The sequence below is a fragment of the Solea senegalensis genome, linkage group LG1 (genome assembly GCF_019176455.1).
Source record: "Solea senegalensis isolate Sse05_10M linkage group LG1, IFAPA_SoseM_1, whole genome shotgun sequence".
Taxonomy (NCBI): Eukaryota; Metazoa; Chordata; class Actinopteri; order Pleuronectiformes; family Soleidae; genus Solea; species Solea senegalensis.
Window position 1 is genome coordinate 30357996 of NC_058021.1, and position 14286 is coordinate 30372281.

At 40.4% G+C, this 14286-nt stretch overlaps 1 protein-coding gene across 2 annotated transcripts; it reads right to left on the reverse strand.

Moving 5' to 3' along the window:
• Positions 1-1264: 1264 nt before the first annotated feature.
• slc35g2b (solute carrier family 35 member G2b) lies at positions 1265-4978 on the reverse strand. 2 transcript variants are annotated; one of them, XM_044040438.1, is made up of 2 exons: positions 3933-4978; positions 1265-3005 (listed from the first exon to the last, which is right to left on the reverse strand). In XM_044040438.1, the coding sequence occupies exon 2, from the start codon at positions 2981-2983 to the stop codon at positions 1733-1735; it is 1251 nt and encodes a 416-aa protein (XP_043896373.1). In that variant the 5' UTR covers positions 2984-3005; positions 3933-4978; the 3' UTR covers positions 1265-1732. The 2 variants fall into 2 exon arrangements, with proteins under 2 accessions (XP_043896373.1, XP_043896288.1); XM_044040353.1 differs by having other exon boundaries at positions 1265-3010.
• Between the last annotated feature and the right edge of the window lie 9308 nt (positions 4979-14286).

Below are 14286 nucleotides of genomic sequence, written 5' to 3' on the forward strand. Positions count from 1 at the left end.
CAACAAACTTATTAGATTGAAGACAGGTGTGGACTAACATGTACAACAATGTATAAAAAAAAAGCACCACTTAGTCACTTCATGATGAATGTTGTCTGCAGTCTGACACCTTTCTGTGTCTTTGCTTAAATGAATAATCCTGAATAGGTTAAATATGCACAACAAATGGAGAGTCTTGTGGTGTTCATGAGTATTTCGTAAAAATGCCCTGTCACACGCACACACACAACAACCAATTGTCACATTTCATTCCTGGGAAATGATGATATGGCCAATAAACGTGTCTGTGGTGAGGAGAGTTGCAGAGTAATTTGGACGGCTGTGCAGCTCTCTGCAGGATGCTGTCTGTTTCCTGCTCAAACAGATGGGCCTCAGCATTACATCGCCGCTTTCTGCACCTAAAACCCCCCAATTTCAAAACAAAACAATGCAACGCATCACTTTATCTCTGTGTGTTCACCTTTATACACTGAAAACATAAGCTTTGCCTACTGACACACTGGACTATTTTGTTGTAGCTTTTCAATATAAATAAATGGAGTTTATAGTTTACTCACCAGTTGATTTACAGTGACATCAGTGATAATAGACTGTCATTAGACACGATTACTCAGTTTCGGCTCTTGTTATGTGTGTTTGTTTATAACTGTAAACCTAATCACCTCCTCTTTCTGTTTAAGTGTGAGAACAATCTGCTCGTGCTCACCAAATAAAAGGTAATCTCCTTGTGAACAATACAATTCTGAATATCATTTACTGTATTAAAGCATTAACTTCTTCCAACGCCAGTGGGTTTTCTATTAAAGTGGCTTGTGAATGCCACCTGCTGGGCTCTCAGTGCAACATATACGTTGTGTTTAATGTCCCATTTCATTCACTCGGCTTTATTATGATGTCCTTGTTTCATTCCATCGCAGGACGGTTTCAGACGAGGACTGAGGATTGGCCACGGCGAAAGGAAATATTGCCAGAGAGCCACGGAGTCATCCACTGCAGAGAAGGCAGATGGTCTCATGATGTTAAAAGAGACTTTAATTCAATACAGTGCACCTGCCACAGGGAATTACTTTGAAATGCAGCCTGAAAGCAAACAGAAGCAGGGTTTCGGGGTGTTAAGTATCAACCAGCTACTGGGTCCAGAAACAATAAAATGAGGAAATAGTACAGATTGTTTTTCTTAATCTCAATCTCAAGCCTCGATCTCAGCACACAGATGATAAAGAGGCAAACAATAGATAACAGATAACAAAGTGAATACCAGATATTTAATGAAAGATGGGTGGTATTTATGTTTATTCATTCACACCTCGTATGGCATATGTATGAGTTCTGGGCTGACATTTACACGCGTGTCAGTGTGACAACACTGGCATACAGTGCACCCTGTTGATGGAATAATCATGAAAATTATGTCTTACATTGCCACTCACAAGACCATATCTTTATATGATATAACAATGTTCAACAAAGCACAAAAATTATGAAAATGATTTTTTGTTGTTGCTGACATTTTTGGTCCATGACACAATTTGACATCAAAATCAGTATTATTATGGGGGCAAATGGTCACCATATTACACTTGTCTTTTTATTTCACACACGAATATCAAGACGTTAGTTTACACAACATACTGGCACTCTTTCAACAACACAACGATACAAATTTCATCAGACATTCTCTAAATTGCACAACCAAATGACACTGTAAACAAACAGACCGACATGTCGAAACTCATTTGATGGGCGAGTCTAGGATCTCCTGATAATCCTGCCGAATGGCCCTGCTCACCCGGTACAGCTTGACCCCTGTCAGGGTGAATACACTGATCATGATGACCAGGCCTCCGATAACGTCATAGACGGATGGGATCATCCTCAGAACAATGAGCTGAAGGAACATGGCCACTACGATCTCTAGGTGCTGCACGGTGCTAACTAAGGCTGGATGAAACTTGTTGAGGGCGTAGTACACTCCTAAGAAAGCCACGGTGGAGCAGATACAGATCCCAATTAAATAGCCCCAGGTCTCGCCATCTAGAGGAATGATGGGCTCCTGCATGATGAACATGGTGGAGGCACCCCACACTGTGCCCGTCCAGCCAAATGTAAAGAGCGCGGTCCACATGCTGACACGCTCCTTGATGGCTCTGTAGACGATCATGGAGAGGGCAGCTGTCAAACCGGCCATCACTGTCATTGTGTAGCCAAACGCCTCCTTCCAGAAGCCCAGTCTGGACTTCTCCTCATCGGCGACGTTTGGCACCATAACCAGGCACAGGCCAAACACGCTGCCCACCACTGTGACCACGTCTGTGTAGCCCAGCCTCTCATCCAGGAGCAGGAAGGCCAGTATCGCGCTGAAGACCGTGGTGGAGGCTCGCCACATGATGGTGCCGTTACTGGGGGGTACTATCGCAAAGGAGGTGTAGGCGCAGGTGATGGAGATTACGTTGCAGATGCCGTAGAAGAAGAGACGAAGGCGGTAGCCCTTAGGGCCAAAGGGGGCCTCGTGGTAGTAGAAGACAACCAGGATGGACAGCACTTGGATCACGGAGCGGATGAAGAGCAGCTCCAGGGAGGGGACTTTTGAGCGGTCGGCTGCTAAACGAGTAATCAGTGCCACACAGCCATGAGCCACCGCTGCCCCAAACAAGGCCATCCAGGTTACCCTGGAGGCCAACACATTGGCCTCACCGAAGCTAGCCAGCTGGCCCCCGACCCCCTTGTCTCTTTGCACACTTGGCTGTTTAGGCTGCGTCTCCATGGTGCCAAAGAAAGTCCTGCCACCTTTGCTGTCTGACACTAGTCTCTTCTCCACATTGGCCTCCGCAAAGGCGCCAAACTCCTCGAAGGAGGGCGCGTCATCATAGCCTTCATCGCCGGGCTGGGGAAAGTGGGTAGCATATTTCACTGTCACTGTGTTTGGGTGAATCTTAACCCTCTTTTTGGATCCGTACTGGAGCGAGGATGAAGAAACATCCATGTTTCCTTAGGCGTCAGAAGGTCTACTCTGGGGAAAGGAAGTGAAAATCATTACAGTGTTTGTCTTTTTGTGATCACACATTTCCTAAATATCCATACATATATAGTACACACATGCTGCCAACACACAGAGATAAAGCAAATGCCTATCTCTTAGCCTATATACATATATACAGTATATACTCCTTCAAGCTCATATAAGCCAAGCAGCACACGCTGTGAGCCTGATGCATTGTGATGGGGATGAAATTACATAACACACAACCACGGAAACCCACAAAGGGGATGATACAGTGATACATGAATGTGGGCCATGTAAGGAACAAATGCAAATGTATGGCATAAATTATCACACCCTGCAAAAAACAAAATAATTGCAGGCCTACGGAAAAGTTCCAACGGTTCCTTCAGTCATGAGTGATTTCTGTTGCATTCATTTTTAATGGGGATTTTAAAATAAGAGATTCATGTTCTGAAATAAACATTTCTATTCTTCTTGCATTCTTCTATTTTTTAAGATGATCTCTGCCACGTTCGTTTAGTCAGTTACAACATGAATGTATTAAAACCACAAGGGGGCAGAGAGACACTCTCTCACTTGCCTCCATGTCCTCTTTCATGCGTTTGTTCCTCATTTTTTTGATATTTAATATAACTCGAGCCCTCATCATAAACAACAACAACAATAATCCCGCTGTTGTCAAAGAAAGAAAGACGTTGAGAATGATAATTGCGAATTAACACTTAACATTTATAACAAATAAAAGCAGATGAAATGACAGGGTTTTTTTTAGGCACGCAAGAGGGTTTTTTGAGAGCGATAATTCACAATAATATAATTTATACAATCATAAAAAAGGAATTCAAAATCAGTCTGGAGGTAAATCTGGTATAAAAAAACAAGAAAGAAAAAAGAGGCGTTTGCGAGATGAATCGTTCAAATGTCTTACCTTTTTTTGTTTCTTAACTATTTCCTTACTATTATTGACGCACATGAACTCGGGTTCGTGTCATAAATGCTCGATTTCTCGATCCTCACATTCGCTAATCATCAGCTGCTGCAGCTGCCATTTGCCCATCATCTCCTTCTCCGTCCTCCTCCTCCTCCGCGAGCAGAGCGACTCCTGGAGATGTGAGCCGCTTGTGTTGTTCTCCAGGCTGTTGATGGACGCTGCCTCTGCTTCATGAAGCTGAAGCTGCTGCTGCTGGTGAAGATGATGAAGAAGAGGAGGATGATGATGATGATGAAGAAGCCAGGGAGAGAAACAACTGTCACTTTCACAGCCAGTGGTTTCTCCTCCTCCTCCTCCTCCTCCTGTTTCCCACCTAGACCCCCTCATACGTCGTCATCTCTCAGGAGGGAAAATGGATTTGCCAGTCATCATCATCATCATCTTCATCACCATCATCATCATCATCATCATGGTGTTCATTGGATTACAACCCATCCACTGTAAGAGGAAGATTTGATTTTCCTACTTGAATTAATTATGCTGATTTGAAGGAACCATACATTTAACCTATGGTTTTATGTCACGTTTTAAAATTCTCTCTGAAATCGTCCAATTTGACCCTCAAGAGCAGGGGTGTCAAATCAAATGATCTGGTGGCCAATGGGCATGTAGTCTGGTCAAGATCGAGGGGGCCGGTCTGGAGAAAAAAAGTGTGTGTGGGGGGTGGCGGCACAATATTCCATCATGATATCACTTTCAAGATTTTCATGAATTACATGAAAGAATTTCAAAATAAAAGTGCGGAGTGTTCTGATACGGAATGACGTATACTTGACAATAATCATATATTTATGAGGCAAAAATCAATCTATTAACCCTTTAACACCTAAGGCTCAAAATGTCCTGCTTATTTTAACCATAAAAGTAACCGTAAATGTCCTCCAAATAAGTGATTTTCATTGATTGTCATTTTTCCAGAAGGAACAACAGAATAAATCAGAATCATGAACAGTATAAAACATATTCACAATAACTGAAGGTCTCAATGTGCAAACACGAGCCAAAAAAATGGAAAACATGAACAACTCTCTCCTCTCTGGTGACAAAGTGAGAGTGAAATAAAAAACTGAAAAATAAACCAAAAATGATGTATTAATAATAATAATAATAATAATAATAATAATAATGTGGACAACTGTTATCGAAACACCAAACAAGCTCATGTCATACATTTGATCATGTGATAATTACAACCAAATGTCTTATTACTATTACAAGACATATTTAGTATTATATACGGTGCCACATGTAATCAATCCAGATATGGCCCGTGGGCCACCACTTTGAAACCTCTGCTCAATACCTTATGGTCCCTGACCGTTTGTTTTCCAAAGAGCAATACATAAATGAATGTCCCTCCTCCTTTAAATCACGTTTATACCCCAGACACAATTATCTTTATTGTGCATAAAGGAAAGCAAATGCATCAACAACAATATTGACGTGAACCAAACAGAAAGGAAGGCGGGGCAGTGACTGCAAGTTGATGAACGGCAGACATAAATTGAATTAATCTACAGCCTTCTCCTTCAAGATAGGAGGGGAGTTGACTTTACCCCTAAGGCCATGCAACTAAGGCCTCCACTGGTTATATAGATCACACTGCCACTCACAGCCACTGCCTGTGTTAACGTGACTGCGATCTTAATTGGTAAACAGCACCACTGACGGTGATTTGCGATGCGCTGGCAATTAACCCAGTGTCAACATTAACACGCAGCCATTTAAAGCCAACAGCGTTTCTGACGGCAGGAATGAACTTTAAAGAGCCGCGATCGACCAATTATTGGTGCAACAATCATGGCTGTACTGTATTGTCACTATATGGACAGATAAAAAGTGAGCAACTCACCTTTAAATAGGACAAAGAGATAATGTAAAATCTGGCAGTAGTTGAAGATAGAATAATTATTTCAGCACACAATCACCAGACTGTATCAATGTTGTGTTCCATGACTCCAGAATGAGCCTTTTATATCTATATCTGAGCCAGTTTGGAAAACCGTGTTTTTCACAACAACCCACAAAAGACGCCAACTGAAGGCGACATAGTTTCTCACCTTTAAGCTTTTTTATTTTGGCAGAACAAATATAATACAGAGCTGAGAACACAAACAACTTTTGAATACGGCACGAAAGAATGAAATATGTGAATTAGAGGGAAATACAAAAAAGCTGACATACCTTGTAGTTGTCCAAATATCCTGCTTTACAAAACAGTTGCTTGGGGAAAGACTTTTATTAACCTGATTGTTGACAGCTTCCTTTAAATTTGAAGCCACAACCGGGACACAGTTAGCCTTAGCTTAGCAAAAAGAATGAAAGCAAAGCTCATGTATAAAAAAAACATATATGGCACATTTAAGGCTTATGACACTCAATATTATACTTATTTAATATAGATATATTTATTTTACCTTTTGTCTATAAGAAGTTGTTTTATGTGCCAAACTAAGCTAAGCTAAGTGTCTTCACTGTAACCTCGTTTTCAAATGAGTTTTTAAAATGGTATCTGTGCTAAGTTTTAGTTTAGCATTAAGAATAAAAGCAGGATTATAACAATTTACTTGACAAGAACTGCATATCAGCATCTTTGAGGCTCATTACTTATCCATATTATACACGTTAATATATGCAGTTTTCTTCAAACATTTCATCTGTAACCACATTTCACATTAAGCCACAACCCGGACACAGTTAGTCTTAGGTTAGCGTAATGCATGAAAGCAAAGAACATGTGTAAAAAACATACATACTGGCACATTTAAGGCTTATGACACTCAATATTATACTTATTTAATATAGATATACTTATTTTACCCCTTGTCTATAAGAAGTTGATTGTTTTTTTGTGCCAAGCTAAGCTTTGCTAAGCTAAATGCCTTCACTGTAACCTTGTTTTCAAATGAGGTTTTAAAACAGTATCTGTGCTTAAGTTTTAGCTTAGCATTACAAATAAAAGCAGGATTAAACCATTTATTTGACAAGAACTGTATATCGGCATCTTTGAGGCTTACATTACTTACCCATACTATAGTATGTATTTGCGTTTTTCTTTAAACCTTTCACCTGTAACCACATTAATCTTGAGAGCCGGTTTCAGTAGATTCAGAGGATTGTGAGTTATTTTTAACTCAGGAACAAGGGGAAGCTGCGATGTGCGCATCCACCGTCTGAGGCGAATGAATAAAATAAGGGATTATCATATAAAAATTAAACACCATAAACACAGCCAGTGTGGAGTAGTAGCCCCTTTGTCCTCTTATTTTTGCCATATAATCGCACGACAAGAAATTTATGGAGTGTTTTCACGACTGAAGGAGAAACTGTCAGAGAGGAGCTTCAAAAGGAAGCAGGGAATGAATCTGCTCCATAAATATGTCCAGGATTATGGCAAAACAGTACGTTTCCATACAGTAACCCTGACTTGATTCATTATATGTTGTACACGATCAGATCTTAACTCTTTTTTTTGTCTGATCTCTATGGTTCTGTAAAAAGCAGCTTGATGTGTATGCAAGGTCAATATAAAACAGATGTAAATGGTCATTTTGCTCCACAGTGGAGCAAGTTTTACTGTATTATCTCTTTATTTAAGACATAATAACAACACCGTCCTGATCATTTGAGGATGCAGCGGACAGAGAACACATTTAATGTTAGGGACAGAATGTCTTTCATTTCAGCTTTCTTCATTTCACAAATTTCAGTATGACTAAAGTTACTTAAAGGAGAACAAGCTGAACTCCAGTCATTATCTCATACTGTACGTGTCTACCCGCATTCTCCATTTTCTTTACTCAATTCACACCTGAAAAATATGTAATATCACGTCAAAGCCTGGAGGGGAATTTTGTATTGATCGGCTGTGTTTTTTTGTCCGGTCCCCATAGAAACCGGACACATGGTTCGTTTATCTCCCGCTCATCGGGTTGGGATTGATTACACAGATACATCTGAAAGGATTTAAATAATATGCACCACCTGCATTTAGTATTGGACATCTCAGACAAACTACCACCTTCTTTCTGCTGATAAATTGCCTGCCAGGCAGGACTCACAAGCAATTTACGGGTTTGGAGAGAAGAGAAGGTGAGGCCTGGCTCGTCACTGACAAAGAGCAAATAAAGTGGAATAAATTGGAGAATGGTGGCTTTTATTAATGGTCTATTTGCTCGTAGGTGTAGAGAAAAAAGATGGAAGTTTTATTCTTGATCGCCATGGGACTGAAAAAAGCCACCACAGTGAACAGGTTCTGACATTATTACGCAGCCATGCATGATTTAACATATAACACTGCAAGTACAGTATAAGCATTAACATATGCTTTACATCGTGCAGGATGAATCGAGGCTCGTTGCTTAAGGCAGGTCTGAGATTGCCCACTGGCAAGTATCAGCTCTCGTTTTTTTCTGGGTTTTTTGCTGAAGCCAAAATCAAATAGCGCTGCATATGTCCATGAATCATGAATGAGCCGACTCAGTTGAAGTTTGCTCTTTGTCAAGACTTTTTAATTATGAATAAACTGGAGAGGGTGCCTCCTCTTCCGCACTGACCCAAAAAGTAAACAGGAGGATACCTAATTGTTTCCCCCCCCTCTCTCTCAAGTGAGAATGTATCTGGTCTCACACGATAGTTGTGCAACAACCTGTGTGTAGAACTCAAATAATATGGTTTTTACTTTTGTTTTCCTTCGTCTTATTTAAGGGTTAAGAGTCTTATTTAAGGTTTAAGCCTTTCGTCATGTCTTATTTATGTGTTAAGTCCTTCGTTATTTTAATAAGACAATAAAAACTTCTTGAATCTTGAATCTTCTACATAGACACTGATTTTAACCCTTTAACACCGAGCGTATCGCAGACAACACATTCGCACAAGCGCAATTTGCGTTACTGCAATTACTCAACGGTTTGTGCTGTCGGAAAGATTCCAGCGGTTTCTGAAAGCTGAGAGGTTGCATGTGTGGTTATTACAGTAATTTCACTTGCACTGTTGCAGGAAGCCGGCGAAACAGCGTCTTTCTCGAGAGTTGGAAAAACGCCTGGTTAGCATTTTTGGGCCTGTTTTTACATATTGAGACAAAGACTCAAACAAATGTGACTTTAAATATGTTTTATATTGTTCAAATTTCAAATTTAACTCACAAAATCTGGTGTTTGGCATTTAAAATTGTTAAAACACTACTTTAACCTGCAGTAAATTGCAAATAACTGCCAGATATTTAAAGTTATTCTGGAAAAATGGGCAAAAGCACTTAATCACAGGACATTTTCTGGCTCTTTTATGGTTAAAATAAGCAAAAATAGTCCAGACGGACATTTTGAGGCGTAATAAAACAAAGTCGGTCCCTTCTGCAGAGGTAAAACGAACACCCTAAATTGCCTGTAGGTGTAAATTTAAGATTAAATGTTTTTTTGTCATTATGTGTTCACTCTGTGAGTGTCATGGACTAGTGACCAGTCCACAGTGTACAGTACCCTGCCTTTTACTCTTACGTCAGCTTGGATTGGCACCAGCGACCCCCCGCGACCCTAATGTAGGAAAGGAGGAAAGGAGGAAGCGATAAACAATGGATGAATGGATTTGTGCCAAATCAATACGCCTCTGTGTGATCAAAGTGCAAGCAGGTGTCTAACCTTTGTTTTACGAGGAAATCACATTAGACATGTGAATGTGTTTGGGTGTGTGATGTTTAAAAGTGCACCAAAATCAAATGAGAGATAACAATAATTAAATGTAATTATCGTTTTCTTATCTGAGCCACTATTTACCTCGTGTTTCCGCTCCGTTCGTGCATCATTACCGCTTGATTACTAAACACAGCTGCTAAAATTTCAAATGATCATTAATATCAATGCACTGCTAATGACTATCATAACTTGCACAAGTGTGCAACAAAAACGCTGCAGATTAAGATACAAAAGACACAGGTTATTTATTTTAAAACTATTTTGACTTGCACAAATACCGGCCGTTGCCTCTCGACACGGTGACTGGAAAACATTTGTCAATGCCGTTTCCTTAATGAATACTTGATTTACAACAAAAACAGATACAATACTCACTTTTACAGCTATGCTTATTCGCATTTTGTTGAGTTTCTGGAGCAAACATATACAGAAATTGTTATTTAAATAACATTATCTGTGGAAAATTGGTCAAATTTTACTTGAAGAATTGACTCAATGTGAGTTTCTGGACTAAAATTATATATAAATAGTTCACAATTAACATTTATATTGAAGTGGTTGGATTTGTTATGACTTTATACAATAAATGGATGTATAAATGGAATTTTTGGACTTAAAATTATATAGACATTGGTCATAAAATAACATTTATATTAAAAATGTGTTTTTATATAATAAATGGAGTTAATGTGAGTTACTGGACCAAACAGTTACAGAAATTGTTCATTAAATAACATTCTCTGTTGAAAAATGGTCAAATTCTATTTACATCATATGACTAATTGACTCAATGAAGATAATCTGTTCATAAAATAACATTTATGTTGAAAAATTGCTGAATTACTCTTTTTCTATAAAATAAATGGACTCAGTGTGAGTTTCAGGACTAAAATTATACATAAATTGTTAATAAAATAACGTCAATATTTAATTTGTGTCCCTTCATTTAGTAAAAACTCAATTTGAGGGGTTTTTTTGGACTAAAATTACACAGAAACTGGTCATAAAATGACATGAAATGGAAAGAGTGAGAAAGCAGCGCATCAAACTTTTCATGCCCATTGAAGCGGCACATAAAACATTTTAACACCTTTTTTTCCCCCTATATTATCATTTAAGGGTGAACATAATCTCATCCTGAAGCTCCCAGCAGCTGCAATTTCTCTCATTCTTTGTTTTAAAGCTGTGGTGAGAGTAATGTGTGCGCTCTTTGTGACTCAACAGTCACTCAGCTTACCGTTTCTGAGGGAAATGAGAGTTGCCGCACCACTGGGGAGGAATTTGCAGGGTTGTCGTTGCTTTTATGTCGCACACTTCAGGCTGCACCTAGAACATTTGATTAGCGTGACTGAGGGAGAGCAGCAGATGGGTTCTCTTTTAATGTGCTCCTTTCATTTTCTGGCCTGAGGATAGTTGTGTCATTTAGAGCCTGAAAGGTCAAAGGTTGTTGAGTTGTCTTATTTTGTAAGGATCCGTTTCATGCGATCAAATTACTGAGTAAAATATTAATAATTATGGTTAAGACTCTGGATTAGTGCTAAGTGTTAGGGTTAGGTGAGGAATAGTTGTATGTAAAAGCTCTGCTTAGCTGCAAAGACCCAATATCCACAGCAATAAGAGCTCTTCCACAGAAAACACAGCTCTACATGGTTATAAAATAGTGGTCCAGCGGCACATTTATGGTGAAAACCATGCAATGCAACAATAAATGACGTGAAAATATGCATATTTTGTACATTACAGCCTGTAAACATAGTCTACTGACCTCAAAATAATAACTTATACCACCAGCAAGCTCACAGTCATTATTTACAGGCGTACATACAGTCTTAAAGGACCCGTCTAATACACATGTTGAATATTTGCATCTTTTACCCAAAGGAAAATGCATGAAAACATTAAAATGAAAGGATTTAGTGCACTAAACTGATACTAATTGACAGGTTTCATGCCGCCAATACAGCGCTTTTAACTGTCGTCCTTTTTCCCAGTAAAGTGTCATCCCCTGGAGAGCGTCAGGGATTACTTTTATTGGCGCACTGGGAATTGGTTGTATACCTGCAAGTGGGTTTGCATCATTCGTTCAAGCTAAATATAGTACGGATTGGATCATTGTACTCGGGGGAGAAGCGGGTGAGAGGGCATACGTGGACGTGTGGGTTATTTGTTGCTGTGTAGCAGACGCGCAGCATGTAATACCTTTTTATTATTTGAAGAGGTTTAGGTTGAAAGGTGTCCGCTGATATGTCTGGTTCAGTGGCGTCTTAAGGCGAGACGAGCCCTCACAAATACGACACTACAACTTGGAGTGCATCGCTGAGGTGGAGTGGACGAGGGTTCTCAATCTTCACCACGGACAGACACACTTTAGCCGAGTCAAGCATGTGACTGAGGACGCTCAATCTCTGCGCGGGGTGAGTTCTTACCTCTGAATTTTTGCATCTAGTCTGTTGAGATCTACTGGTTCGCGTAGTCATCTGCCGACAGCCTTTTAATGACATAATTACAATGTACACCAGAAATCCAGACGTCTAGATGTAGTAAAATTTATTAAAGTTTAGAGTTGAAATTTACCGTTGTCAAGGCTACATCTTACGATCGACGGAGAATTAGGCTACATCAGTGGTTCTCAAACGTTTCTATACCAAGTCTTAACACCTGAGAAAATATTGAGCTTTCAAAGTAACACCGATTATCGCCAACGTTAAAATACAGTGGTGCCAATCGGTCGAGCGAAATCAGCTACGGACTCTTCACAGGAGACAGATTTATTCCCAATAAGATAATTTTACTCTCTCATCATCATCCTCCTCTTCCGCACATATATACTTCACACAGCAAAATTAGAATAAAACGGAGCGAGAGAGTTTCATTTGACACGCCTTCCACTCCACTACGATCACATACGCTGCTATCTACAGTAGAACAGCATTTCTGATTGTGCTCCACAAAGTACCACCAGAGGAAGCATACCACAGTTTGAGAACCGTGGGGCTGAATGAGACAAGGAATACAAGAATGAACCTCCCTATCTTAAAATAATCACCTGGAAGAGAAACAGCTATTATGCCCCAGGGTGGTTTTAACCTTACGTCAGTCTGTGATTAAGACACGGCCATTTCTGGTTTTCATTAGCTTGTGTGTCACAGAGCAGCCCGTGAGGCCTGATCCAGCAGCTTGTGTGTGTGTGTGTGTGTGTGTGTGTGTGCGTGTGCTGATCCATAACGCATCTGACGCCCGTGACTGTGTCTCCTCTCGCGAGAACGCCCCTTATTTTGGCACATTAAAACGCCATCCCCCTACCGACGCCTAATCACGACTAAGCGTCCTGCTCCGTTTATCGGATTCACCGTGACGGAAATGTCTTAATGGATCATTATGGCGTTGTACTGAAAGTTCTGCCCGTTGTCTGGCACGGTTTCTTAAGCTAATAGATGCTCTTGCCAACAACACTGGAGCAGCTCTAAAAGCATCTTTTGTGAAAGTGGAGGTGCATTCATCACACTGTTACGGAGTGCACAAAGGATGCTTCAGTGAAATTACGAGGTGCAAAATGAGCCAAACGCTGCCTGGATACATAAATCACACTCTGGGAGTCTCTGCAGAAGCACGGGGAGCAATGACAGCGCTGATGAGCGGTGTTTTATGATGCTGCTGACGTTGTTGTCATGTGATGGTGTAAATCAGCCACGCACACACACACACACACACACACACACACCTGCTACATCAGTCCTGGCTCAAGAAAAAAAGGGCATCTTTACGCAGTAAATGAAACACGTGTACTATGAAAAACAACAAGGTTTATGGGAAGCCATAAAGACTTAATTTGCTATTGTTTGTCTCCCGTGATATAAAAATTGCAAATTGATTACTCCCTTTAGCATATCAGATCTTTTTAAATATGATTAATACTCCATTAGTCCATTTTGTTGTCAAAAGGAAGGAAGACGCACATTTGACAGATACAGTGAAGACATACTGGTGAGAAAGTGCCGTGAGATGATTCTTTAAACGCTGTAATTATTTCAGCGTCAGGCGCCAGTCGAAATCATGTCGACCCGGTCCTGACATTTAATACATTGCTGGCGTTTGTCACCGCTATGAAACCTTTTGTTCCAGTGTCACGAGTCACTCACAAAGGTCACAGAGACCTGAGCGAGAGAACGCCTAATGAGGAGAAATGCTGGAGCAATGGCTGGGGAGCTGGTTTTTTACTATTCTGGGTGCTTTTGTGCCACTTTGCATAAAGACGCATGATGAGGCATGATTTTCTGACTGTGGGCAACATCTATGGAAGAAGCTTTCGCGAAGACCGAGAAAGTGAGTATGGAGTAAGTGTGCTGTGCCACCACTGTCGTGTTTCCACTACATGGTCCCAGCTCGCCTCGCCTCTACGCGGTTGGGTTGGTTTTCTCCATTACAACATAGCACCTCCTTCAACGTGGACGGAGTCACCACAGCACGGCTGCTTGAAACTGCCGCAAACTTTGTTTTGCACTCGACACACACAAACTACTATTTTTGATGTACTGAATCATTAGAATCCGTTGATTAAAAAAAGAATCGTTCAGTATTTCGTGCATGACAGGAGCACAGAT